Here is a 26,319-nt window from a genome sequence, read left to right as displayed (position 1 = left end):
TTTCAGTCAAATAACTGTTCAAGTCAGACCACAAAGCACATTTGTATGTGGTTATAATGGTGTTCACACCCAGGGACGTGTATTCTCCCCACATCTCTGCTTTTACGAAACACATCTTAAGGGCAGACGCCTAACATTTGTGATTTCTCACATTGCTACCTAATGGTTGTAACCTCACAGCACTGTGGTACAGATTACAAATGACTCAGAAAACAATGCTGCAAGTTGCAATTATAATTTTTTATTAAAAACAAACCAAAAAAAAGTTTTTAATGGAAAGGAATTACCACGCACATTCACAATAAAACAAGTGTTGGTGACGCTGGTCTTAGGATAGCTAGAATAAAGCCTAGGATAAAGCCTCAGGATAAAGCCTAGGATAAAGCCTCAGGATAAAGCCTCAGGATAAAGCCTAGGATAAAGCCTCAGGATAAAGCCTCAGGATAAAGCCTCAGAAACACTACACCAACATTCCACCTTCAGCTGCTGAAACAGAAGTAATGCTGTGGTAGCAGGCGTGCTCCCCTGCCATCAGCTCGGGCTCCGAACACACGTAAAATGAATGTTCACTGCCAAATATACATACTAAAAGCCTACAAATAAAATATGTACATGGCAAAAGCCTGCATCTTGTCCCGAAACAACATGCAGTTGACGTTTGTTACTGATTTTCTTTAGCCTCTGCCTCTACTCTTCTGTTGCTCACAGTAAATCTTCAATCATCCAGTAAAGACATGCTGGCAGCATCCTGTAGTCATCATGTCACTTGTGTTGGTTAGGAGAACACCTGGCCCCTCCCCCTTCCTCCGCACACACGTATCAGGTATCACACGGTGGCGATAGGACGTTAAAAAATGGCGCCTCTGATCTGTCAAGTAAAATGGATGTGCGTACTGTTCTTGCTCTCTGTCTAATACATTAACTAATACATTAAATTCATTTTTTGCATAGCATTTAGCTGTACAGCACTGTCAAATACAATATTTTCTCTTGCAGTTGTTTTGACGTTGACATGTAGCTGATTATGCATTATAACGTGCCAGTGTGGCATTAAGTCCTGCAAGTGGCTTGTTATTCGTAATAAGGCAGTTCTTGCTGACCAATGGAGGCTCTGTCAGGGTAGGGCAAGTGTCACTAATGCTAACAGGTATAGCTTTTGGCCACTAATGGTAACAGCATAAGGAGACAGTCACTAATGCTATCAGGATACAGCAGCTGTTGCTGATGCTAACAGGGTAACCTGCTGAGTGACCATGACCTAATTTGACCAGGCCACTTGACCTGTGTGCTGGTTTCTCTGCATAACAGAGATTTACACAACACATTTCTTTGGAATGTTTGGCTAGGAAGAACACAATCTCAAAAAAGTTTTTCAAATAGAAAAATCTTCAATGTTTAGCTTTGTGGCTTTAGAGTGCAAGTCCCCAACAGGGAACAACTTTTCCAGGTGATTTAGAGGAAGATTTCCCTTCGAGGGAGTGAAGAAGAACACACAGTAAGATTCACCCTCTGAGAACTGCTCAGTCCTGGAGGCCGCTCACTCCTCCATCAGGCAACGCAAGACCCTCGGGGGAGGGGCGAGGTGGGGGGCGGGATGGAGGAGGAGCTCGACATGATGGAGCGAACTGAGGGGGTGGGGATATCATGCTGGATGCTGATGGAGACGGACGGATGTTTGGTTCATGAGTTAACGGGAGAAACCCTACCGGGGAGTGACACATCTGAGGGGAGGAGGGTGGGGAGGGGGGTGGGATCAGTGTGTCACTGAGGTGAGCTTGGGGTGGAGCTCTGGTAGGAGGGGGCGTGTACGGTGGTGGAGTAAGCACAGACGGAGGTGGGCTTGATGGCAGAGGAGGCAAGGAGGAATTTGGAGAGTGGGCGGAGTTTGACACATGGAAGGGATAGGAGGAGAGGGTGGGGTAAGTGCAGTGTGGGGTTGGAGGCAGATTGTTCTGTGGGGCAGGTGGGGCAGTACTGTAGGGCAGGCTGTAGATGTGGCGGGAAGCACTGTTGCCTGGGTAACGAGGAGGTGGGCATGATTTCACCCGAGTAAAATTCATACAGCGACCCTGTGGAACAAAATAAGACAACACCAAACTTACCAAACAAAAAATATCCTAGTTGTATACAATAACAATATATAGTTATGTAACTTCAATGACATGATGCTTGCCAGGTCTTACTGTAGAATTCCAGGAAATACTTAATACACACATACACACCAATCCACCCTATCATTAAAACAAGTGACAGGTGAACAACATTGTCTTGTTAAAATGACACCTGTAATGGGGGTGGGTTAGGCAGCAAGTGAATCATGGGCGTAACTTCCTTGAGTGTTGAGCAAAAGAATGTGGACCAAGTGTCCAGTTCAGCTGCTTGTCTAGTTCCGAACCCCCGTCCTTGGGCACACACGTGTTTACTGGACAGAACCCAGTGCTGGGACCGAAGGCAAGAGGTCATGTTTGCCAAGTCTATGTGCAGGTATCATCTTGGTGCCAGATACCACAGAACACCTTCAGAGGTTTAGTGGAGTCCCTGTATCACCAGGTGAGAGTTACGTGAGCACAAAAGGGCCAACTTAATACTAGGCAGGTGCTTTTAATGTTATGGCTGATCAGTGTACCTTGAAAAGGATATATGCTTAAATTATAGATATTCTCCTTTAATTTCCACATTATTCATCCCCTAAGTATGTATTGGAATCAGTCTGCACCTGGTTGTGTGTCAGATTAAGGCAGCTGCAAGAGAACTTCTGCTTCAACCCTCTAATCAGGTTTATATGGAAGAGTGAAGCGGTGGACTACAATTCCCATGGTTTTCTGCTTGCCAAACAGGAAGGACCAAATAAGTCTTATCTGTCTTATATAAGTGCTTTCTACCTCCCCACTTGGGTTTCTGTTAGATATTTAGGAAATACTTAGCAAATATATTGGTATTTTCTCCACTTTGTCAGTTTTCGTGTGAGACTCTGAACAGTTTTCCCCTTTAACGCCCCTCCATTAACTTTCATCTGGCTTCCACCACTGGAGCTAATCTGCATTTGTTCATTTGTCCTTGTCCCTCTTCAAAGACACGAAACGTTCACAAACGTTGATCTCCTGCATCACTTCCTGCTTTATTCACCCCCCTCTGCCGTATCTCTGCAAGGTTCTTCTTCTGAGCAGAGCCACCGTGGAGTGTGTGGTCCATGTCAGTCTGTAACATGAGGAGCAAAGCGCTCTGTTCCTTTAACGTGGCGTGTGGTCATCAGGCCACACCTACCTCACCTACTGCCCCTCATATCTAAAATACTTAGTTAGTATTATTACTTGGCATTACTTCATTGTCCCCTTATTCACCGGCATCATCTCCAGGACAGCACTCTTGTCTAATAAAGAATATACTCCCAGGGTTTTGGAATACAACTTTACACTCATCACAAATTGGTATATATTAAATATTGGCATCTACTCTGTCGAAGCCAGTATACAGTGTCTAATTGGCAATGTGTGGGATGTTTAGTTGAGGATGGTGTTGTGTTGGGTGTAGTTTAGTGACTGTGTTTCACCTGCTCTCCAGGCTGAGGTCTCATGACGGAAACGCGGTCATAGCCTCTCCTTAGCCACACCCCCAGGGCGTCCAGCTTGTCCTGAAACGAACCACAGTGAAACTTGTCACACACGTGGTCGTACGCTCCAGACACAAGATGAAACAGCACACGCAGACGCCACCATAGTTGGGAAAAAAACCGCTTTGTTCTGGAGTGAACTCCAGAACTGTTCTAGACGCAGGCGAGGACGTAATAAACGATTAAGGATTGAAGTGGTTTTATTTCCACGTGGAATGTGTCCTGCATATGTTTTGAACTGCGCACGCCATACAGAATAAACACTTCCATCTTGTGCAGGACGTTATCTGCACTCGTGTGCTATCAGCTGTTTCCCTCCACTGCAGACACTCAATGACAACCAGCTGGACACCAACAAAACTAACAAACAACAAAGGCCAACAAAAAAATGAGCTCAGATATGTCAAATAAGGACAAATAAAGGAACCTGTTTTCGTTTTTCATGTTTCTCTCTTCACTCCATGTTGTTCATTCTTTTATTCTTTTATCATTGTTTGCTTAAGTTATTTTCTTCCTTTCGTTTTCTTTTTTTCTTGCTTGCTTTCTGTGGATACCTGTCTAGTGTCTCAGTTAGAGCAGTCTGCCCAAACCCCAGAAAGAGCAGAGAGAGAGAGAGCGAGAGACCGAGGTATTTGTTTTGTTGGGAAAAGGACCAGCTCTGCAAAACCCATCTCAAAAGGATTTGTCCAGTTCAACATCTGCTTCAAATTACCCCCCCCCTCCTCCCTCCCACCTCTTCTCTTTCTCTCCCCACCTCTCTTCACCTCCTCTCCTATCCTCTCCTCCCCTCCCTTCTTCTCCTACCCTCTCCATTCCTCTCCTCCCCTCTTCATCCCTCATCCCCTCCTTCCCTCCTCCTCTCCCTTCTTCTCCTACCCTCTCCTCCCCTCTCTTCTCCTCCTCTCCCCTCCTCCCCTCTCCTCCCTTCCCCTCTTCTACCCTCTCCATTCCTCTCCTCCCCTCTCCCCCCTTCATCCCTCCTCCCCTCTCCTCTCCCCCCCTCCCCTCTCTTCTCCTCCTCTCCTCCTCTCCCCTCCCTTCCCCTCTTCTACCCTCTCCATTTCTCTCCTCCCCTCTCCCCTCTTCTTCCTTCATCCCCTCTCCTCCTCCCCCTCCCCTCTCCTCTCCTCATTTCCCCTCCTCCCCTCCCCTTCCCTCTCCTCTCCTCCCCTCCTCTCCTACCCTCTCCATTTCTGTCCTCCCTTCTCCCCTCTTCTTCCATCATCTCCTCCCCTCTCCTCTTCTCCTCCCCCTCTCCTCTCCCGTTCTCCCCTCCCCTCTCCCCTCTTCTTCCATATTCTTCCCCTCCTCTCCTCCCCTCTCCTCTCCCCTCCTCCCCTCCTCTCCTCTCCTCTCCTCTCCTCTACCCTCTCCTCTTCTCCCCCCTCTCCTATTCTCCCCTACCTCTTCCCCAGCAGAAGAGGCACTATCAAACAATGCCTGAACTGCTTCCCAGAGTAACTTACACTGGCTCAGTGTGTCATGGTGGTGTCAGAGAGCCATCACCTACTGTCTGGAGCCTTTGAGATGGAACTGCTGGACACATGTGTTACTGAACATGCTAGAAATCCACCATGGATCAGAACGACCAATCAGGGCACAGTTATCCTAAATGCTGGCCTTTTGTGCAGGACAGGTGTTCAGAAAGCACCTGTTTGGGCTGTCGCGATCACTTCCAAACAGCAGCATCGTATCGAGCATGGAAAATAATACTCGAGTGAGTGCAAGTGTTTTTTTCTCTATTCAAATATAAAATTTTACTTCAAGTGCTTTGTAATAGGCATTGATGCTTCAGAATGAATTTTTATTTTTCTTAGTGTTTTTATTTTCCACTATTTTAAGGGGTGTGTATGTGAGAGAGAAGAAGTGAGAGAAAGGTTGAGATCAGGTTGTTCTACCTTAATGGGTGAGTACCACTTCTGGGAGGAGATAAGTTTGCGTGTGCCGTTGTTGAGGGTGCGTGTTGGAGGCCAGTCAAACTCCAGCTCAGCCGGCATCACCACACGTGCATTCTTCGCTTTCTCCAGTTTTGCCCCTTCCTCTGTGGAACCCTTATCTCCCCACCGCACCTGAAGACACACACACACACACACACTCAGGTCAGGTCAAGTTTTTAGTCCGGCCTTTCTCCACCTTCCTCCTCCACCTGCATTTCCTTACCTCCATGCGTTTGATGCCTCCCACTCCCCTGCCTCCGTAGTACGAAGCATCCACCATGGGCCACTTCTTCCTGGGACACCCGTCCTCGTCTTCATCCTGCAGGGAAGCGTGGGGAGTTAAAGACTGCAGTCTCGTAATGGCCACGTCTACTGGCTGGCAGACATCCCGCGTGTGCTGTATCCACTCTGCATAAAGGCACGTGACCACAAGCTTTCCAGAGAGTAGTGGAGAGCTGGGCCAACCCTGTGCACACGTGTGCCACTGGAGCGGATGGTTTTAGCTGTGTGCACCACCCTCTTCGATCAGTACAAGGAATATAATCTCATTCTCACGTCAAATTAACCAAATTGATCTACATGATACTCCTCATCTGTACTTTATAATTTAATAGTCAATTCAAGTAAATTTGATGCCTTGGCTCCACCACTTGGTTCAGCACGTGTGCCATGGGAGAGGGGCGGGGCCATGCACGTGTGCCAGAAGAGGGGGCGGGGCCATGCTGCAGTAGTGGCAGCTCCAGAGTAAACAAGCCCTGTAACAGGACCTTCAAGGCTGAGGATTACGGTCTCTGCTCACAGCCCACTTCCTCAGGCATTTCCTGTTTTTGAAGATCTGGCAATTCATCTGTTGTGGAGCAGAAGATGTGTAACTCATCCCAGCTAAGAGGCCCTGGATTATTAAGTCAAAAATTCTAAAGTGGTGTCTTAAACACAGCAGCCTTTTTCCTCCAAGGTTTGCTTTATTTCACTTTATTTATCTCTGAATTTGGTGATGGAATAACAGTACAAGAAATGTATTTATAATAAAGCAGATATTTCTGGTAGTTTCTATTTATATGGCTATATATTCCTGGTAATACTGGGTGTGATGTAATAAATAAACAACAAATCTCTCCGTTTTACACCCTCTCGCATTTCACCACAGTGACGGTGATCTCAGCTGTGAAAACTGTGAAAAGGTTTTGGGCCAAACTGTGAAAGAAACCACAATCCACAAAAGTCCATCTCAAACATTTCAGACTGGAAGTAACTGAGCGTCTACCAGACTGCAGCTTATGCAAAGAGAGACGTGAAGAGTGAGAGACGTGAATAGTGAGAGACGTGAAGAGTGAGCACCCCACATTTGTGAGTTTTAGAGTTAGTTGGCCGTGAACACAGAGGAGAGTGGACAACTGTCTCACCGAGCTGTCCTCCATCACTGGCGGTGGGACCTCATGGATGACCTGGGGGACACATAACAAGGTTAAAGGTTAAAGTATCTGCTGCATTGTGTTTCTGTTAAAGCTGGGGTTTCAACACATGACCTTCAGAAAATCAGACCGAAAATCTGAGATATCAAATCTATAAAACACTATATAAATGTAATATATTAAACCCTCTGTAAAGCGGCAGTATGTATTAATTCTTTAAAGAAAAATGATTTTCACAGTCTTTCACAATTTCCATGCTGTTCCCCCAGATTGAAAATGTGTTGTGATTTCAGAAAGACAGGAATGTGCTCTACACAGTCAGTTTGTGGGAACACCAACTTTAAGTCAAACCAATCTGGAAACATTTTTTAACAGGAGCAGTAAAATAAATTCTGAATACAACACTGCAGTTAATCTGCGTCACAACCCAGAAGCAGAGTTAAATATCCAACTGAGATCACTACTAATGTGAAGCTTATTTAAGTTGTTTTCAATTCTTTAGAGAGTATGTTTGCTATAACTGGAGAGAGATGATACAGAGAGAAGAAGAAGAAAGAGGGAGAGAGAGAAAGAGAGAGAGACACTGACCCAAATGGGTTTGAGTTAAGAGTGGAGTGGAAGGAAATGTTGACCACAATGGATATGACAGGGAGTGAAATGGGGTGAGAGGAGTGAGTGAGGGGGAGTGAGTGTGAGGGGGGAGTGAGAGTGAGAGGGGAGTGAGGGTGAGGAGGGGGGTGAGGGTGAGAAGGGGGGTGAGGGAGAGGAGGGGGGTGAGGGAGAGGAGGGGGGTGAGGGTGAGGAGGGGGGTGAGGGTGAGGAGGGGGGTGAGGGTGAGGAGGGGGGTGAGGGAGAGGAGGGGTGTGAGAGAGAGGAGGGGGGTGAGGGAGAGGAGGGGGGTGAGGGAGAGGAAGGGAGTGAGGGAGAGGAGGTAGAGGAGGGGGGTGAGGGAGAGGAGGGGAGTGCACTGACCACAGTGCAGCACAGAGGCCAGAACCACCAGAGCAAAGCCACGATCAGCAAGAGCAGAAGGATGAGCAGAGCGATGGCCAGGATCGTCCCGTCCGTCTGAAACAGAGAACACACACACACACACAGAAAACTGCTCACACTTCAGGACCTTTCCACTTGTACCGTAACATTCTTCTAAAGAATGAGAAGCACTTTCATGTGGAGGCTCTGAGTGCATGTATGATCGCCCAAATGTAAATGGAATGTGTATGGAAACTGCTTAATTGGTTTTCATTTTACAAATAGCAGAGTTCTGAAGTGATTATTGCTGCCCCACTCTCTGTCCCACTCTCTCCCCACTCTCCCCCTGTCCTGCCCCCCGTCCCGCTGACTCTCCCCCCCTGTACCACTCACTCTCCCCCCTGTCCCACTCTCTCTCCTCTCTCTCCCCCCTGTCCCACTCTCTCTCCTCACTCTCCCCCTGTCCCACTCTCTCTCCTCACTCTCCCCCTGTCCCACTCTCTCCTCACTCTCCCCCTGTCCCTCTCTCTCCTCACTCTCCCCCCTGTCCCACTCTCTCTCCTCACTCTCCCCCCTGTCCCACTCTCTCTCCTCACTCTCCCTCTGTCCCTCTCTCTCCTCACTCTCCCCCCTGTCCCTCTCTCTCCTCACTCTCCCCCCTGTCCCACTCTCTCCTCACTCTCCCCCTGTCCCTCTCTCTCCTCACTCTCCCCCTGTCCCACTCTCTCTCCTCACTCTCCCCCCTGTCCCACTCTCTCCTCACTCTCCCCCTGTCCCACTCTCTCCTCACTCTCCCCCTGTCCCACTCTCTCCTCACTCTCCCCCTGTCCCACTCTCTCCTCACTCTCCCCCTGTCCCTCTCTCTCCTCACTCTCCCCCCTGTCCCACTCTCTCCTCACTCTCCCCCCTGTCCCACTCTCTCCTCACTCTCCCCCTGTCCCACTCTCTCCTCACTCTCCCCCTGTCCCACTCTCTCTCCTCACTCTCCCTCTGTCCCACTCTCTCTCCTCACTCTCCCCCTGTCCCACTCTCTCCTCACTCTCCCCCTGTCCCACTCTCTCCTCACTCTCCCCCTGTCCCTCTCTCTCCTCACTCTCCCCCCTGTCCCACTCTCTCTCCTCACTCTCCCCCTGTCCCACTCTCTCTCCTCACTCTCCCCCTGTCCCACTCTCTCTCCTCACTCTCCCCCTGTCCCACTCTCTCCTCACTCTCCCCCTGTCCCACTCTCTCCTCACTCTCCCCCCTGTCCCACTCTCTCTCCTCACTCTCCCCCTGTCCCACTCTCTCTCCTCACTCTCCCCCTGTCCCACTCTCTCCTCACTCTCCCCCTGTCCCACTCTCTCCTCACTCTCCCCCTGTCCCACTCTCTCCTCACTCTCCCCCTGTCCCTCTCTCTCCTCACTCTCCCCCCTGTCCCACTCTCTCTCCTCACTCTCCCCCTGTCCCACTCTCTCTCCTCACTCTCCCCCTGTCCCACTCTCTCTCCTCACTCTCCCCCTGTCCCACTCTCTCCTCACTCTCCCCCCTGTCCCACTCTCTCCTCACTCTCTCCCTGTCCCTCTCTCTCCTCACTCTCCCCCTGTCCCTCTCTCTCCTCACTCTCCCCCCTGTCCCACTCTCTCTCCTCACTCTCCCCCTGTCCCTCTCTCTCTCCTCACTCTCCCCCCTGTCCCACTCTCTCTCCTCACTCTCCCCCTGTCCCACTCTCTCTCCTCACTCTCCCCCTGTCCCACTCTCTCTCCTCACTCTCCCCCTGTCCCACTCTCTCCTCACTCTCCCCCTGTCCCACTCTCTCCTCACTCTCCCCCTGTCCCACTCTCTCCTCACTCTCCCCCTGTCCCTCTCTCTCCTCACTCTCCCCCTGTCCCACTCTCTCCTCACTCTCCCCCTGTCCCTCTCTCTCCTCACTCTCCCCCCTGTCCCACTCTCTCTCCTCACTCTCCCCCCTGTCCCACTCTCTCTCCTCACTCTCCCCCTGTCCCACTCTCTCTCCTCACTCTCCCCCCTGTCCCACTCTCTCTCCTCACTCTCCCCCTGTCCCTCTCTCTCCTCACTCTCCCTCTGTCCCACTCTCTCTCCTCACTCTCCCCCCTGTCCCACTCTCTCTCCTCACTCTCCCCCCTGTCCCGCTCTCTCTCCTCACTCTCCCTCTGTCCCACTCTCTCTCCTCACTCTCCCCCCTGTCCCACTCTCTCCTCACTCTCCCCCCTGTCCCTCTCTCTCCTCACTCTCCCTCTGTCCCACTCTCTCTCCTCACTCTCCCCCTGTCCCACTCTCTCCTCACTCTCCCTCTGTCCCACTCTCTCCTCACTCTCCCCCCTGTCCCACTCTCTCTCCTCACTCTCCCCCTGTCCCACTCTCTCTCCTCACTCTCCCCCTGTCCCACTCTCTCTCCTCACTCTCCCCCTGTCCCACTCTCTCTCCTCACTCTCCCCCTGTCCCACTCACTCTCCCCCCTGTCCCACTCTCTCTCCTCACTCTCCCCCTGTCCCACTCTCTCTCCTCACTCTCCCCCTGTCCCACTCTCTCCTCACTCTCCCCCTGTCCCACTCTCTCCTCACTCTCCCTCTGTCCCTCTCTCTCCTCACTCTCCCTCTGTCCCACTCTCTCTCCTCACTCTCCCCCCTGTCCCGCTCTCTCTCCTCACTCTCCCTCTGTCCCACTCTCTCTCCTCACTCTCCCCCCTGTCCCACTCTCTCCTCACTCTCCCCCCTGTCCCTCTCTCTCCTCACTCTCCCTCTGTCCCACTCTCTCTCCTCACTCTCCCCCTGTCCCACTCTCTCTCCTCACTCTCCCCCTGTCCCACTCTCTCTCCTCACTCTCCCCCTGTCCCACTCTCTCCTCACTCTCCCCCTGTCCCACTCTCTCTCCTCACTCTCCCCCTGTCCCACTCTCTCTCCTCACTCTCCCCCTGTCCCACTCTCTCTCCTCACTCTCCCCCTGTCCCACTCTCTCTCCTCACTCTCCCCCTGTCCCACTCTCTCCTCAATCTCCCCCTGTCCCTCTCTCTCTTCACTCTCCCCCTGTCCCACTCTCTCTCCTCACTCTCCCCCTGTCCCACTCTCTCTCCTCACTCTCCCCCTGTCCCACTCTCTCTCCTCACTCTCCCCCTGTCCCACTCTCTCCTCAATCTCCCCCTGTCCCTCTCTCTCCTCACTCTCCCCCTGTCCCACTCTCTCTCCTCACTCTCCCCCTGTCCCACTCTCTCCTCAATCTCCCCCTGTCCCTCTCTCTCTTCACTCTCCCCCTGTCCCACTCTCTCTCCTCACTCTCCCCCTGTCCCACTCTCTCCTCACTCTCCCCCTGTCCCACTCTCTCTCCTCACTCTCCCCCTGTCCCACTCTCTCCTCACTCTCCCCCTGTCCCACTCTCTCTCCTCACTCTCCCCCTGTCCCACTCTCTCCTCACTCTCCCCCTGTCCCTCTCTCTCCTCACTCTCCCCCTGTCCCACTCTCTCTCCTCACTCTCCCCCTGTCCCACTCACTCTCCCCCCTGTCCCACTCTCTCCTCACTCTCCCTCTGTCCCACTCTCTCTCCTCACTCTCCCCCCTGTTCTGGCACATGTTCCTGGCGTGTGCTCAGAGACGACGGTGAATACTGACTGTGAGCAGTAGGCAGCAAGGCGCAGGGGCTGAACTAGCGGGCAGTAGGGCGGCGGTGTTGAGCTCTGTACTGCTACTGGGAGTGGCAGTGGCCGTAGACCGCGGTGTACTCACGCAGCTGAGTGTGGTGATGGTCACAGAGCTGGAGATAAAGCTCAAACCGTTGTTCATTGTGACATGGAGAGAGGCAGATCTGCAGAAAGAGAGAGATGGAAGAAGGGAGAGATAAAGGAAAAGAGGAAAGATAAGAGGCAGCATGCGAAAATAGCGAGAGTGATCCGATTACGCGGTGTATGTGTAAGTGGAAAAATGTCACATGGAGCAATGATTAGCAAAGGAAATAAAGGAGAGAGGATGAGAGATGGAAAGGAGAGAGAGAGGAGGAAAGAGGGAAGAGACGTAAAAGTGCAGATGAGGACGTTTGGTCGTGGAGGTCTGGAGCGGTTGGAGAGTGTGTGTTTTGGGTGTAGAGGTGGTAGTTGTCTGTCTGCAGGTCTGGCTCTCTCTCCTCATTCCACGTCTATGTGCGGTTCGAGCATCACGAGCCCGATGAACACTTACGCCCCCTCCTCTTGTAGCACAGGAGCTGGGCAGAGCAGGTACGTGTCCTCCACAGCCAGAGGTCTCTTCACTGCAGGAACACAGACACGCAAGCACACACAGCAGTTTGTGTATTTATAATCAACAAAAGGTCCATTTTATATTCAACTAGCAGTTCAAGTAGACCGAGCCAAGATTCTGTCCTTGTGCATCTGTTTGGAGAGGATGACAACACAGGCCTAACTCAGCTGAAATCACACCCACCACACTCGCACAGTGGGAAAACGGTCCAATTGACAGCAGATGGAAACGGCCTCTTTGATTTTCATTTTAAAGTCTTGAAGCTCTGGATTTATGGTAAAGAAAGATAGGCCAGATCTTTCTGAGGGACAGTTCACACACAAGTTTTCACACACTGATTTTCCTTCTTCGGGTTGAACTTTAAATGCATCAGCAGCTGTATGGAATGGGAATGAGGCATATCCAAAAATCATTAATACTGTATGAATACTGCTGCCTGCCAAGATCCAGCTAACTCACTTCCAAGACAAATCCAGCATTCCCTACTCAGCCCAAAGGGAAAACACAACTCCAGCCATTTTATTCGCTAATATATACCTATATTAACCAAGCAGCCCGACTGGAATTTGTACCCTTTTAGAGGAAGTGTCATTTAGTGGTCTGAAGCCAAATGATCTGAAACTGTACAGACGTGTGTATATCCATGGGCTGGGAGAAGGAGAGGGCAGCATATGCAGCATATAATAAATGCAACATAATGCTTTGCTTTAACAGCTGTGTGTGTGTGTGTGTGTGTGTGTGTGTGTGTGTGTGTGTGTGTGTGTGTGTGTGTGTGTGTGTGTGTGTGTGTGTGTGTGTGTATGTGATATTGATGTGTGAGTAGGATTTGTTCAGTGGATCTCACAGTGGATCTCACAGTGATCCACCATCTCACAGTGATCCACCGTCTCACAGTCCCCCTGTCACAGCTCAGAGGCTGCAGCTCACAGCTGAATGATAACACCTCCACTTCTCTGCCACTCACATCTGCCATCTTTTCTTTGTAGCTCCAGAAACAAACATGCCATTATCCTTTCTGCCTGATTTAGTCTCGAGAGAAATTTAGAACGCTGGATCATAATGAAGTGCTGAAACAAGTCAGACTTCTTCATTACACCTTCTGATCAAGGCTTCTGAAGCATGACGTGAATATTGTGAACGTTTACCCCAAGTTTACCGGAAGCCCCAAATCTTTGGGGGGCGAGGGGGGGGGCGGGGTATGGGGGTTGGTGTCAGTATCAGTGTAATCAATGAACCAGAGCGTATTCTTCTGGCTAGGCAGCAAGAACACAGCTGACTAAGGCATTATTGAAGGCTCCTGTAGTCCCACACAGCCTTGAGGTTTTACCAGTCCAGTGCTGGTCAAAGCGGAGAGAGGAGCAGGTTTGAGCAGAAGAGGTAGAGGGGGGAGCACACGTACTGACGCTGAAGGTGTCGTTGATGCGGAAGCTGCAGAGAACCCCTCTCACGTCTGGTGTGTGGAGGAAGCCGTTCCCCCCGCACCACCACCTCAAAGGATTCTGGGATAGAGAGAGCAGCGCAGAGGGGATCATTATTATTGAGGCCATGAGACTGCTCAAAGAAAATGAAGAGTTTTATTGATCTTTGAGACAGTTTGAGACAGAGTGTTTCTTCATGCCTCTGTGTAGTCATGGTGACTGTGTGTCGGCCCACCTCCTGCACATATGGTCGATGGCTCGACAGCAAGGATTTCTATGCACGATCTCTTGAGAATCTAAAAGAGAGTTCAGAGTTCAGAAACACTGAAGGGACAGAATGGCCGGATACTTTCTCAGGGGTTTGCAGTTTCAATGTTGTTTTCACTCTTTGAGCTTTGATCATTTTGTGATGTTTTGTTCCACATGACACATGGTGGTAATGAGTTGGTATGGTTGGTGGTAACATGGTAACAGTCATGGCATGGTTGGTGTTTCTGGGGTGGAGGTAAATATCTTCAGTTAATTCTGGAGGTACCCGGTTCCTCTTGTCCCTTTCAAAAACAGTAAAGGAAGTCAGAGATGTTTCTTCTGATCTGCATGTGCAGCCACAGTGTCTCACCGAGTCAATAACACCTTGCAGAGCCTCAAAGCCGTCATTCACAGGGAACACATGGTCTTTACTGTCTGCTATCATAGCCAGCTAAAAGGGCAGAAAGATGGGGGTAAATCTCTTTTTCTCTTTTGATTTATTTGAATATTGGCACTCACTGAGGTCTTCACACAAACATCTTTCTTCACAAACAAATGTAGTGTCAACAAAGGTAACATTTAACTAGCGGTACCATTGAGTGTCATGCTGACTCCGGACAATAGCGCATCTGACCACCACGCACTCTGTGGTAAACAGGGAATGAATTCAAAATGTCCAAAATGAAATGAGAAGGAATTAAGTGACCTGAGTTTCATTGAAGTCCTTCACTCCCACACAGTAGACAGTGGCACCCAGCTGACGTGAACGACCAGCCTGGTGTACAATGACATTACATAAAAAAACTAATGTCACCCAAAACAACAGTTATTTTATTCTCATATGTTAAGAAATCTCAGAGTCATGGCACTGAGCATGAAGAGGGATGAATTGATCTTTTTAGATTTCAAGAAAATGGCACAACCGCATAACTAGTGTATGTCCTGAAAGAATGCCATTCTCCTTGAAAGAGGTCTGCTGGTCTCATGACGGAGCAGTGCCAAGTGTTGAACACAGCTGATATCTTAGTGATTTTAATACCAGCCATTTCTGTAGTCATGCTAATTGCCATAGAAATCAAAAGGTTGACTTCTATAGCAGTGACACAAACACTGTAGCTGTGTAATGTATAATATACAAATTGTCGTTTGTGCAGTAAAGGAGAGAATCAGAAATAGGGATTATTTAAAAACCTTCCAGTGTGGAGCGGAGAGATGTCTCTGCCCAGTAACACAGCCTCACCTCTCTGGCTGCCAAGTCAAACTGATTCTCACGCAGTTCTCCATCCGTCAGGGCGATGATGACACTGGCTGCTCGGTAACCTGGCGAAGGAGCCCGAATGCATGCAAACTGCGGTCATGGTTCAAGCCTCGACAAACGTGGCAGACATCAGCCACGGTTCAGAATGCAAATGAGAAAGGCGTCTGTAGTGTGTAGAGGCCCGAATGCAAAGACTGAACTACTCCATACAAATGTGTAGACGTTATAAGGACTTATAAGTCACTGGTGACTCATTTCTGCCTTTGAAATGTTTTGCTCTTCCTCATTATCTCTGATTAATTAGCAATGATCCTTTCCACACTCACCACTGTAAAATATATTTATTGGCAGGAAAGAAGTAGCCCACTATCACAAATTTATAATGTTCTTGTACAAAAGTCACTACCCACGCATATATCATATACATCTGCTCCCTGTCTCCTGTCTCTGTATTTGGCATGGGTGTGTTTAGTATTGATGTAGCAGAGATTAGGAATGATCTGTTGGATCTGCTAGAGACGTTTTACTGCTTCATATGATTCTCTAGTTAGGCATGCAGTAACAACTGTACCTTCAACTAATTTAGTTAATTAGTTAATTGTGTAACTAGTTAACTGTCAGATTTCAGTGTTTGTTTAGTTTTAAGGCATATTATCACAACTCACCATCACCCGTTGCATAGTATATCTGCTCACTCGCCTAGAAAATGGGGGAAAGCACAGTGAAGATGTTAGTTGAAGTAAAGGCGATGTGGTTACGGCAGTGAAGAGCGCTCTCACCCTCTGAAACCCCTTATCCATGAACGTGTCTCCTCCCGGCTGCACCATCTGAAGCTGCTCCAAACCTTCTCGGATCTGATCCCTATAACATGCGGGTTAATAAAATTGGCATATTGATCTTTGTTTCACACATATTGTAAAATTGGCATATTGATCTTTGTTTCACACGTCTGCTCTGTGAGAATTTTCAGAGTATTCTCTGATGAAGCTGCTGTTTTTTAATTATATTGTAAGATCTCTTGATCAATGACCAAGAACTAAGAGGAACTTGTAGGTGGTTTGGGGGTGAAAAAGAGCCTCACCTGTCTTCCGTCAGCTTCATCAGAGTTCTGCCTTCTGTTGAAAATACGATAAATGACATCCGAAGCTGAGGACTGGAAGAGAGTGAGACAGCCATGAGAAACACAGTGTGCGCCAGAGGTGGGACCAAGTCAGTGTTTTGCAAGTCTCAAGTAAGTCCAAGTCTTTATCCTCAAGTCCCGAGTCAAGTCTCAAGCAAAAACAGTCAACTCAAGTCAAGTCTCGAGTCAAGACAGGCAACCGTCAAGTCAAGTCCCAAGTCTGAAACTTGGAATTTCAAGTCCTTTCGAGTCTTTTTTTTTTACAGGCACCAATGCTTTACGAATGCTACGCTGATGCGTTTCTTTACTCGTTTTGTTGGTGTCCGCCAGCCAAAAGATGACAGATCATTTACATTTTATCTTCTCTTAATTACATAAATGTACTTAAACAAGAATGTTTCGTTACATCATTTTACACGAAAATAGCAAGCTTCATCGTAAGCAAGATGCTGTCATTACGAATGGTTATTCTAAACATTTGAATAAAATGTTTAAATATAGACTAATAAAAGGTTAGGGTTATTTTTTCATTGTTTTCTGTTATTGTGGGGTCACGGTATAGGCTACTATTGTTACCTGGAGATTCAGTGGGGTCACAATTTCTGATGGCTGCCGTCAGAATTGGTGACCCCAGTTAAAAAGGCTCACCTCTACATCCCATTCATGATTTCTTTGTTGGCTGCAATGGTGAGGGGATGGTAAATCTTGTTTAAGTACATTTATGTAATTAAGAGACGATAAATGTAAATATAAACATCTGTCATATTTTGGCTCGTGGACACCAACAAAACGAGTAAAGAAAGTGCATCAGCGTAGTTTACGTAGCATTCGTAAAGCGTTTGTGCCTCTGAACAGAAACTGTGAAATAGCGCCCCCTGTGGTCACAAAACTCGACGGTCACAGAATCTGGTGTAACGCCGGTCTGCGTCAGAAGGACGGAAATGAAATTAATGGGGCGCACTTTATAAATATTAATATGCGTTTTAAAATTTAGATTTGGGGTAAAAAAAAAATCAAGTCTTTGCAAGTAAACAGGTTCAAGTCCAATTCAAGTCCCAAGTTATTGGTGTAAAAGTCCAAGTCAAGTCTAAGTCTCTGAATATTTTTTCAAGTCAAGTCAAAAGTCTTAATATTAATGACTCGAGTCTGACTCGAGTCCAAGTCATGTGACTCGAGTCCCCACCTCTGGTGTGCGCTAACTCAAGCCACTGCCTGTCACACTGATGGGAAGGAGACACATAAGCTCCAGTAGACTTGTTTGGGTCTGATCTCATCATTCAACTGAACATAGTTGTTTACAAGAACTGCAGACAAAATTCAGGAGAACTGAATCTCTCTTATTAATCACTTAATCACGTAGTTGCACAGCACTGAATCTCTTGGGGAGCCACTCACCTGATGAACTTGTGTGTCAAATGATCCACAAAGTAATAGATCTCATTCCAGTGGTGTTGCACACTGCCAGACCTGGAATAATCCAACCACAGCAAACATGACTGAAGCTCTCATCCCTTCCATTTAGGACACAGAAACTAATCCCCTCTCATGGGTTTGACCCTTGGGCACAGGAACTAAACCCCATTAATCTGTTTGACCCTTAGGTACAGGAACTAAACTCCATTCATGGGTTTCACCCTTGGATACAGGAACTAAACTCCATTCATGGGTTTCACCCTTGGATACAGGAACTAAACCCTGTTCATTGGTTTGACCCTTCCAGCCGACCTTAGATCTCTAAATGTGTAGACCTGCAGACAGAGTGTTTGGGAGCTTATCTTCAGAGGAATGTTTTATCTGCTAAGTGTAATTTAGGACTATTTACAAAGAGCTCTGAGTGAGAGGGAGTTTGTGCTGGAATCAGCATTTATCAGCTAGGCTCTGAGCCAAGCCCGCAGCACAGAGGCAGAAAGGAGCGCTTTCGTTGGGCTTCAGCGCTGGAGGGAAACGCTCATCCTAGAACTCCTAACACAGTCACAACTTTCCACAAGAGCTGCTGGGAGGTGATTAATGTCCCTCTCGTGGACGACACCTCCTCATACAGCCCAGAAATGGAAGTGGAAATGGAAGGGTTTCAGGCAAACAGCCAGTGCTGGTGCTGAGATCAGCATAGTATAATCAGTGTAAATAAGGAACACATTGAAGAATTGGAGCACATTTTTGATCAGGCATCGTGTCGTATACATTTTAGACCTACAGTTGTGGAGAGTAATTTGTTAAAAATGTAAAATAAACTAAAAATATTTTGGCTTTACTTGGTATAAGGAAAATAAAAGAAGGCTCTGTTATTTCAACTTGTTTAAGTTTTTATGACATAAGTAGCCATGCGGTGCTGAAGGAGAGGAGAGGTGGGTTGGGTTTGGGTTTGAGTCTGGGTCTGGGTTTGGTTCTGGGTTTGAGTTTGGTTCTGGGTCTAGGTCTGGGTCTGGTTCTGTGTTTGGATGTGTCTTGGAGTATAATCAGGCTTTGCTCTCCAAATATATGGCTCTTGGTTCAGACAGATCGGAGACAAGGACTCGTGTAAGCAGCTCCAGACAGTGACTAAAATGGTCGCAATTGTAAATACTAATTTGCGAGCCCCACAATAATTATTTCATTCACCAGTATTTGAAAAAATATATAAAAAAATATATAAAAAAATAAATTTATTTTGAGGTTGTATTTTAATAGTTAAACGGTAGGCTACTTTATCTCCCACTCACATGGATGTCTCTACCTATCAAAAAATGCATGCTGAGTTGAAACTTTAGCACTAAGTGTTAGCTTGTTCAAAATGGTGAAGCAAAAAAATAATTGGATTTAGGATTGGAAGAGATCCTAAATAAAACAGATGACCTGATGTGAGTGTTTGTATATTATTATGGCGCCTAGAAAAGGTTATTGGCACCTGATTTTTTTTCCTTTTAGGAAAAAAATCCTTGAGTATTTTTTGTCTGGAGCCCTGCGGGACTTCACCCTGCTGGAGTCTCTCCAAAACCTTTCCTGCACATGTGTGCACCTGCATACCCATGCACCCCTGCACATGCGTGCACCCCTGCACATGCATGCACCCTTACACACGCGTGCACCCCTGCACATGCATGCACCCTTACACACACGTGCACCCCTGCACACGTGTGCACCCTTACACACACATGCACCCCTGCACACGCATGTACCCTTACACACGCGTGCACCCCTGCACACGTGTGCATCCTTACACACGCGTGCACCCCTGCACACGTATGTACCCTTACACACGCGTGCACCCCTGCACACGTGTGCACCCTTACACACGCGTGCACCCCTGCACACGTGTGCACCCTTACACACACGTGCACCCCTGCACACGTGTGCACCCTTACACACACGTGCACCCCTGCACACGCATGTACACCTGCACACGTGTGCACCCTTACACACGCGTGCACCCCTGCACACACGTGCACCCTTACACACACGTGCACCCCTGCACACGTGTGCACCCTTACACACGCGTGCACCCCTGCACACGCATGTACCCCTGCACACGCATGTACCCCTGCACACACGTGCACCTCTACCATGAGGCATCATCTCTGTCACTTGCCCCTCCGTCACACCAGCTTTTCAACCATCCTGAGAGCTTCAACAGCTGTCAGCGCAGAAATGTATGAATATGGAATAGGAGACAGCAGTAGCATATGTCATGGTTATTATAACCTGCAACTTCAACTGTGGTTATAAAATATATATATTTTTAAATTGAAGTATTGAATATTAAAATGTGCTTGGAAAAATGTTGCTAAAGAGAAACCATGATCTCAAGTACTGAACATTGATTATATGCAGCCAGCTATTACACACACACACACACACACACACACACACACACACACACACACACACACACACACACACACACACACACTTACCACACCTATCTTCACAGGCACACACACACTCACTCATCCTCACAGGCACCCATCTCTGGTCTTCACACACACATACAAACATCGTCACCTCCACCTCCTCTCACATATCACCTCTGTATTTTTCCCACTGACATTTTCTGCTTTGTTCCTTTGTTCATATAACTTTACACTCTCTCCACCCTAAAATCTCTCCACCCACCACCCTCCACTCTCTCCACCCTCCACTCCACTCTCCACCCTCCACTCTCTCCACCCTCCACTCCACTCTCCACCCTCAGCTCTCTCCACCCTCCACTGTCTCCACCCTCTACTCTACACACTCATCCTCACAGGCACACATCTCTGGTCTTCACACACACATACAAACATCGTCACCTCCACCTACTCTCACATATCACCTCTGTATTTTTCCCACTGACATTTTCTGCTTTGTTCCTTTGTTCGTTATAATGACATAAAAACCTGTGTGAAATCAGCTCAACACATCAGCATCTCACACATCAGTTAGACGTGCATTTTTCAGCACACATACACTGTGCCAAGATGGCTCACCTTCAGTGTATTGCCTTAGAATATTTGCTGCTTTTCAAGAGTAGGCTGCCCACTTCAACAACCAAGGCTGGATTTCGTAAGACTGTGATCTGCAGTGCTGTCTCTGAAAAGCGCTGAACACTGCCAGACTCAGCCCGGTGGAGTGAAATGCCCAAAGGCAGCTGATGTAACTAATGAGAACTGGAGCTTCTCAGCACTCTGACGCTGAGATTGCTCAGGACGGGCAATCATCACTACAGCTTACCCAGTGGCAGTGTTTGGCCAGCGCTGAGGAAGGCAGAGAGGACAGCTTCCTGTGTTCTGGGACTCCATAACCCTTGGACTGGTGTTGAATCTAGAAAGTGAGATCAGTATTTCCTAAAAGGTTGTCTAAAGCGATTGTGTGCCTCGTCCTGAAGATGTTGTGCTGTTGACGAACACGGACGGCTGAAAAACGTGTCAGTGCCGTTACTAATCATCACTCATCTCAAACACACCAGGACTCTATTAAACATTTGAGAAACCCCACATCATAGAACAATGGGGAAAAGTACAGCGTGATTAACGTGGCAGGAGAATTCAGTGGCACATGTCAATGAAATGACAGCCAGGATGAATGAAAGAGAGCAATGCACTGTGATTCAGTTCTTTACTATGATCTCAGCACAAAGCAAATTACGACTGTGACTCCAGAGTAAGGCTATGATTCAAACCCAGCCGTTCTCTTGAGTCGCAAAGTCACTGATTCTAGCCAGCCAATCATTTTAGCCACAGAATGCTGTAGATTGTCTGATTGGCTGTATCTGATGTCTGCTTTTAGTGGCTTCTCTCCACAAGTACAAAAAGTGAACCTGTAGTGCACAGCAAATCTAGAGCAGTCAGCACACACTCTCTCACACTATGCTTGTATCCCCACCTTGCTTTCTTTTTTTTTTTTCTCTCTTTGCGTGTGTGTGTGTGTGTGTGTGTGTGTGTGTGTGTGTGTGTGTGTGTGTGTGTGTGTGTGTGTGTGTGTGTGGCCTCCTGCTGCAGTACTGACTCTCAGGAACATCTGGTGCTGCTGGTGAAAAGGTTCCACATGTACACAGGGGATCACACTCACACACACAAACACACACACACATGACACACACTTTTTGACACTACTGTTCACACACATCACACTCTTGCTCACACTAAACCCTTTACCCTTCCTCACACACATCACACTCTTCTTCACACCAAACCCTACACTCTTCCACACACACACATCACATTCCATCTTCACTCACACACAAACCTCTATATTTTTTCCACTATTTTTCCATTTTGTGCTCTTTGTTTCTGATTCGTTATAATGAGATAAACAGCTGTGCTCTTCCAAACGGAAATCAGCTCAATATGTCGTCATTTCACACCCATCTACATTTAGTCCTATATTTCTTAGTAAATAGCCTAAGGGTCAGTTTCATACTTCTGTAATGGCACGCGCGCACACACACACACACACACACACACACAAACACACACACACACACACACACAAATCCTCTGTAGCTGGTCTAAGGCTACTAACTCTGCATGTGTTTCTGTTTTCCCTCTTCTAACACACCTGACAGTTCAAAGAGTAGCTGGTAATGACCTGTACGTCTTTGATTACAGCGAGAGGAAAACGGTGCACTGTACACGCCTTCCCACCATTACGGCCTGCCGTTATTGCTGACCTTTGAACCCTTTCCACGAACCTCCTTCTCCTTCTTCTTCTTCTCTTTCTTAATCTGCATTTTTTTGCCAATATCTTTTTCATCATGTCGTGTTTGCTAGTTTGTGGGGCTTTTATTGTTTTATTTTGTTGCTCTCCCCGTGGTTCCAATTGCACCCACACAGGCAGAGAATCCCAGCAGTCAGCTGCCTGCAGAGATGGTTCTGTGTTCTCTACCACACACACACACACACAGCTCTGTGTTCTCTACCACACACACCCCTCTGTGTTCTCTACCACACACACACACACAGCTCTGTGTTCTCTACCACACACACACACACAGCTCTGTGTTCTCTACCACACACACCCCTCTGTGTTCTCTACCACACACACACACACAGCTCTGTGTTCTCTACCACACACACCCCTCTGTGTTCTCTACCACACACACACACACACAGCTCTGTGTTCTCTACCACACACACACACACACAGCTCTGTGTTCTCTACCACACACACACACACACACAGCTCTGTGTTCTCTACCACACACACCCCTCTGTGTTCTCTACCACACACACACACACACACAGCTCTGTGTTCTCTACCACACACACACACAGCTCTGTGTTCTCTACCACACACACCCCTCTGTGTTCTCTACCACACACACACACACAGCTCTGTGTTCTCTACCACACACACCTCTGTGTTCTCTACCACACACACACACACAGCTCTGTGTTCTCTACCACACACACACACAGCTCTGTGTTCTCTACCACACACACCTCAGCATTCTCTACCACACACACCCCTCTGTGTTCTCTACCACACACACACACAGCTCTGTGTTCTCTACCACATACACCTCAGCATTCTCTACCACACACACCCCTCTGTGTTCTCTACCACACACCCACCTCTGTGTACTCTACCACACACACCTCAGCATTCTCTACCACACACACCCCTCTGTGTTCTCTACCACACACACCTCAGCATTCTCTACCACACACACCCCTCTGTGTTCTCTACCACACACACACCTCAGCATTCTCTACCACATACACCCCTCTGTATTTTCTACCACACACACATAGCTCTGTGTTCTCTACCACACACACCCCTCTGTATTCTCTACCACACACACAGCTCTGTGTTCTCTACCACACACACCTCTGTGTTCTCTACCACACACACCTCTGTGTTCTCTACCACACACACACACACCTCTGTGTTCTCTACCACACACACCTCTGTGTTCTCTACCACACACACACACAGCTCTGTGTTCTCTACCACACACAACTCTGTGCTCTCTGACATTTATGTGTTGTGTATTATTTTTAATATGACGTTCCATATTAATATGAAGTTAAGGAGCTGTTAGAATGTTAGAATCGTTTCATCGATGTCCCTTCTGTTTATCCATTTAATTTGGATGCATTGCAAGGCCAATACACTATACTGGCATTTGGAGAGCTGTGGGCCGATGCCTTGATGATGCCCAGTGGGCTGTGATGAGGAACCACAGCAGGCGTCTCCCACCCTCATCCGTCTGCCAGGATCTGCTCAGTGAATTCAAACTCCACGATTCCTTCTGGTTTCACCTAATAACACTTCCATGTGCTGCTTAATGCCCACATTACTTCACCCTCCCTGAGCTACTCCACCTTCTCTACTGTCCAGGCTCCACTCTCTCCACCCTTCACTCTCTCCACCCGCCACTCTCTCTACCCGCCACTCTCTCCACCCGCCACTCTCTCCACCCGCTACCCTCCACTCTCTCCACCCACCACCCTCTACTCTCTCCACCCGCCACTCTCTCCACCCTAAAATCTCTCCACCCTCCACTCTCTCCACCCACCACCCTCCACTCTCTCCACCCGCCACTCTCTCCACCCGCCACCCTCCACTCTCTCCACCCGCCACTCTCTCCACCCTAAAATCTCTCCACCCTCCACTCTCTCCACCCGCCACCCTCCACTCTCTCCACACTCCACTCTCTCCACCCACCACTCTCTCCACCCGCCACCCTCCACTCTCTCCACCCACCACTCTCTCCACCCACCACCCTCCACTCTCTCCACCCTAAAATCTCTCCACCCACCACCTTCCACTCTCTCCACCCTCCACTTTACACTCTCTCCACCCTAAAATCTCTCCACCCACCACCTTCCACTCTCTCCACCCTCCACTTTACACTCTCTCCACCCTAAAATCTCTCCTCCCTCCACTCTCTCCACCCCTCCACTCTCTCCACCCTCCTCTCTCCACACCCCACACTCTCCACCCTCCACTCTCCACCCTCCTCTCTCCACCCTCCTCTCTCTCCAGCAGAGCAGTCGTATAACCACTCTAACCTTTGACCTTCTTAAAGAGGGGTTATGTAATTTCAGAAAGCACACACAGGTAGACCAGTAGACTGGTTGTAAATGAGTGCTTTAGTGTGTGGCTCTAGTTGTAGTTTCTAGCTTCAGTTTCCTTTTCAGATTTGTAAAATAAACAAAACAAAACAAACATAAAGCAAGCTTGCCAGTAATATTTGTAATAATAATAACAATAATAATAATAGTATGTGAATGGCATTTGGGGTACTGTTCTCTCCTCATATTTCATACATACATCATACTGTATATATGATATACTATATTATTTATATATTCCCTAACCCACCTGGAGCTAACCATCACCATCTTCACTCCACCCCCAACCACACCCTCCATCCCTCCACCCAGCCTCTCCACCTGACCTTCTGGTTACCTGAACGTCTTCTTCTCCAAAGAGTGCAAACACCAGCAAACTCACTTGTCCAGCACGAAGTAGAGGTCGAAGCCTCCATAGCAGGAGGAGCCGGGCTGCCAGCGCTCGTAGACGTGTCCGGCTCCACCGGCTCCACCACCGACCACCACCAGCAGCACCACACACAGCTCAGGCAGTGGCCTCGCGCTCCTCAGCCAGCACACACACATGATCCCAGCAGCACCGGCGGACGGCGCTCCCCCCCACGCACAGCAACTCCGAGGGGAAAGAGTGAAGGTCTGGCTGAGGAGTAAACCCTGCGAGCTTCAGGAGGACCAGGGGGCGGGGGGTAGGGGGAGAGGAGGGCTGAGACTGGGGAGAGAGAGGGAGAGAGAGAGAGAGAAGGAAAAAGACAGACAGAAGGGGAGGAAAAGAGACATACAGGGAGGGAGGAAGAGGGTGAGGAAGGGAATGATGAAGTGAGAGAGAATGAGATTGAGGAATAGAAAGAGAGAATAGAGAGAGAGAGAGAGAGAGTGCAGGAGGCTTGAGCAGGCCCTTGCCCAGGCCAACGCGGGGACGTCCTGCCTTCACTCCTGGACAACAGTGGTTGGGGACCAGACCCAGATGGCTGCTGAGCAAAACAGCTATGCATGCTTCATTAAAAGAATAACTTAATTAAGTATAAAAAACAATTAAAATATATAACATTGTATATAAGTAACTGGAAAAGTGCCTAATTTGAAACTTAGAAAAGCTATTTGCACAAAGCACATTTTGTAATGTTTTGTGTGATATGCATAGCAGCGCACGTGCATAATTTTTTTTAAACGTTACCGTCACTCATGATGAACAAGCAGACTTATTTTTAAGTGAGTTTAAAGAAAATTTTCGATTTCTTCAGCAAGAAGCACAAAATAAAATGTGCACACACATGCAAACAAACGCATTGTCTCTCAGACTGCAAAGCTGTTGCAGTTTGGAGCATTATGTTCGGAGCTAGCGCCACACAGTGGTGAAGAGTGGTACACAATGTAAACAAACTTACCCCAATGTAACTGGAGGCCCAGGGGTCTCCAACACGTCGCTCGCGAGCTACCAGTAGCTCGCCACCCCTTTCCGAGTAGCTCGCCAAAGGGCCAATGAATTACATATAAATTTGTAAACCTAATTGGTCCCATCGAGAAATTACTTAAATTTATGTCCAATCAAAATTCACAGTTGTCCCTCCCCTTCTAACACTAAATGATTATTCGCCAATTATACAACA

General features: G+C 48.3%; 1 protein-coding gene across 1 annotated transcript; it reads right to left on the bottom strand.

The window, feature by feature from the left end:
* Window positions 1-219: 219 nt before the first annotated feature.
* antxr1b (ANTXR cell adhesion molecule 1b) lies at window positions 220-25,547 on the bottom strand. Its single transcript, XM_077019868.1, is given in 19 exon segments — window positions 220-2,069; window positions 3,551-3,631; window positions 5,509-5,679; window positions 5,771-5,866; window positions 6,951-6,992; window positions 7,932-8,027; window positions 11,534-11,726; window positions 12,095-12,164; window positions 13,554-13,629; window positions 13,631-13,653; window positions 13,808-13,868; window positions 14,192-14,272; window positions 14,528-14,596; window positions 15,062-15,141; window positions 15,745-15,778; window positions 15,859-15,940; window positions 16,161-16,232; window positions 17,595-17,666; window positions 25,116-25,547. Coding segments are annotated over 19 exon segments (2,112 nt in total). The 5' UTR covers window positions 25,280-25,547; the 3' UTR covers window positions 220-1,520.
* Between the last annotated feature and the right edge of the window lie 772 nt (window positions 25,548-26,319).

The sequence above is a fragment of the Brachyhypopomus gauderio genome, chromosome 10, assembly GCF_052324685.1.
Source record: "Brachyhypopomus gauderio isolate BG-103 chromosome 10, BGAUD_0.2, whole genome shotgun sequence".
Classification (NCBI taxonomy): domain Eukaryota; kingdom Metazoa; phylum Chordata; class Actinopteri; order Gymnotiformes; family Hypopomidae; genus Brachyhypopomus; species Brachyhypopomus gauderio.
This window is presented reverse-complemented; position numbering and strand designations above follow the sequence as displayed.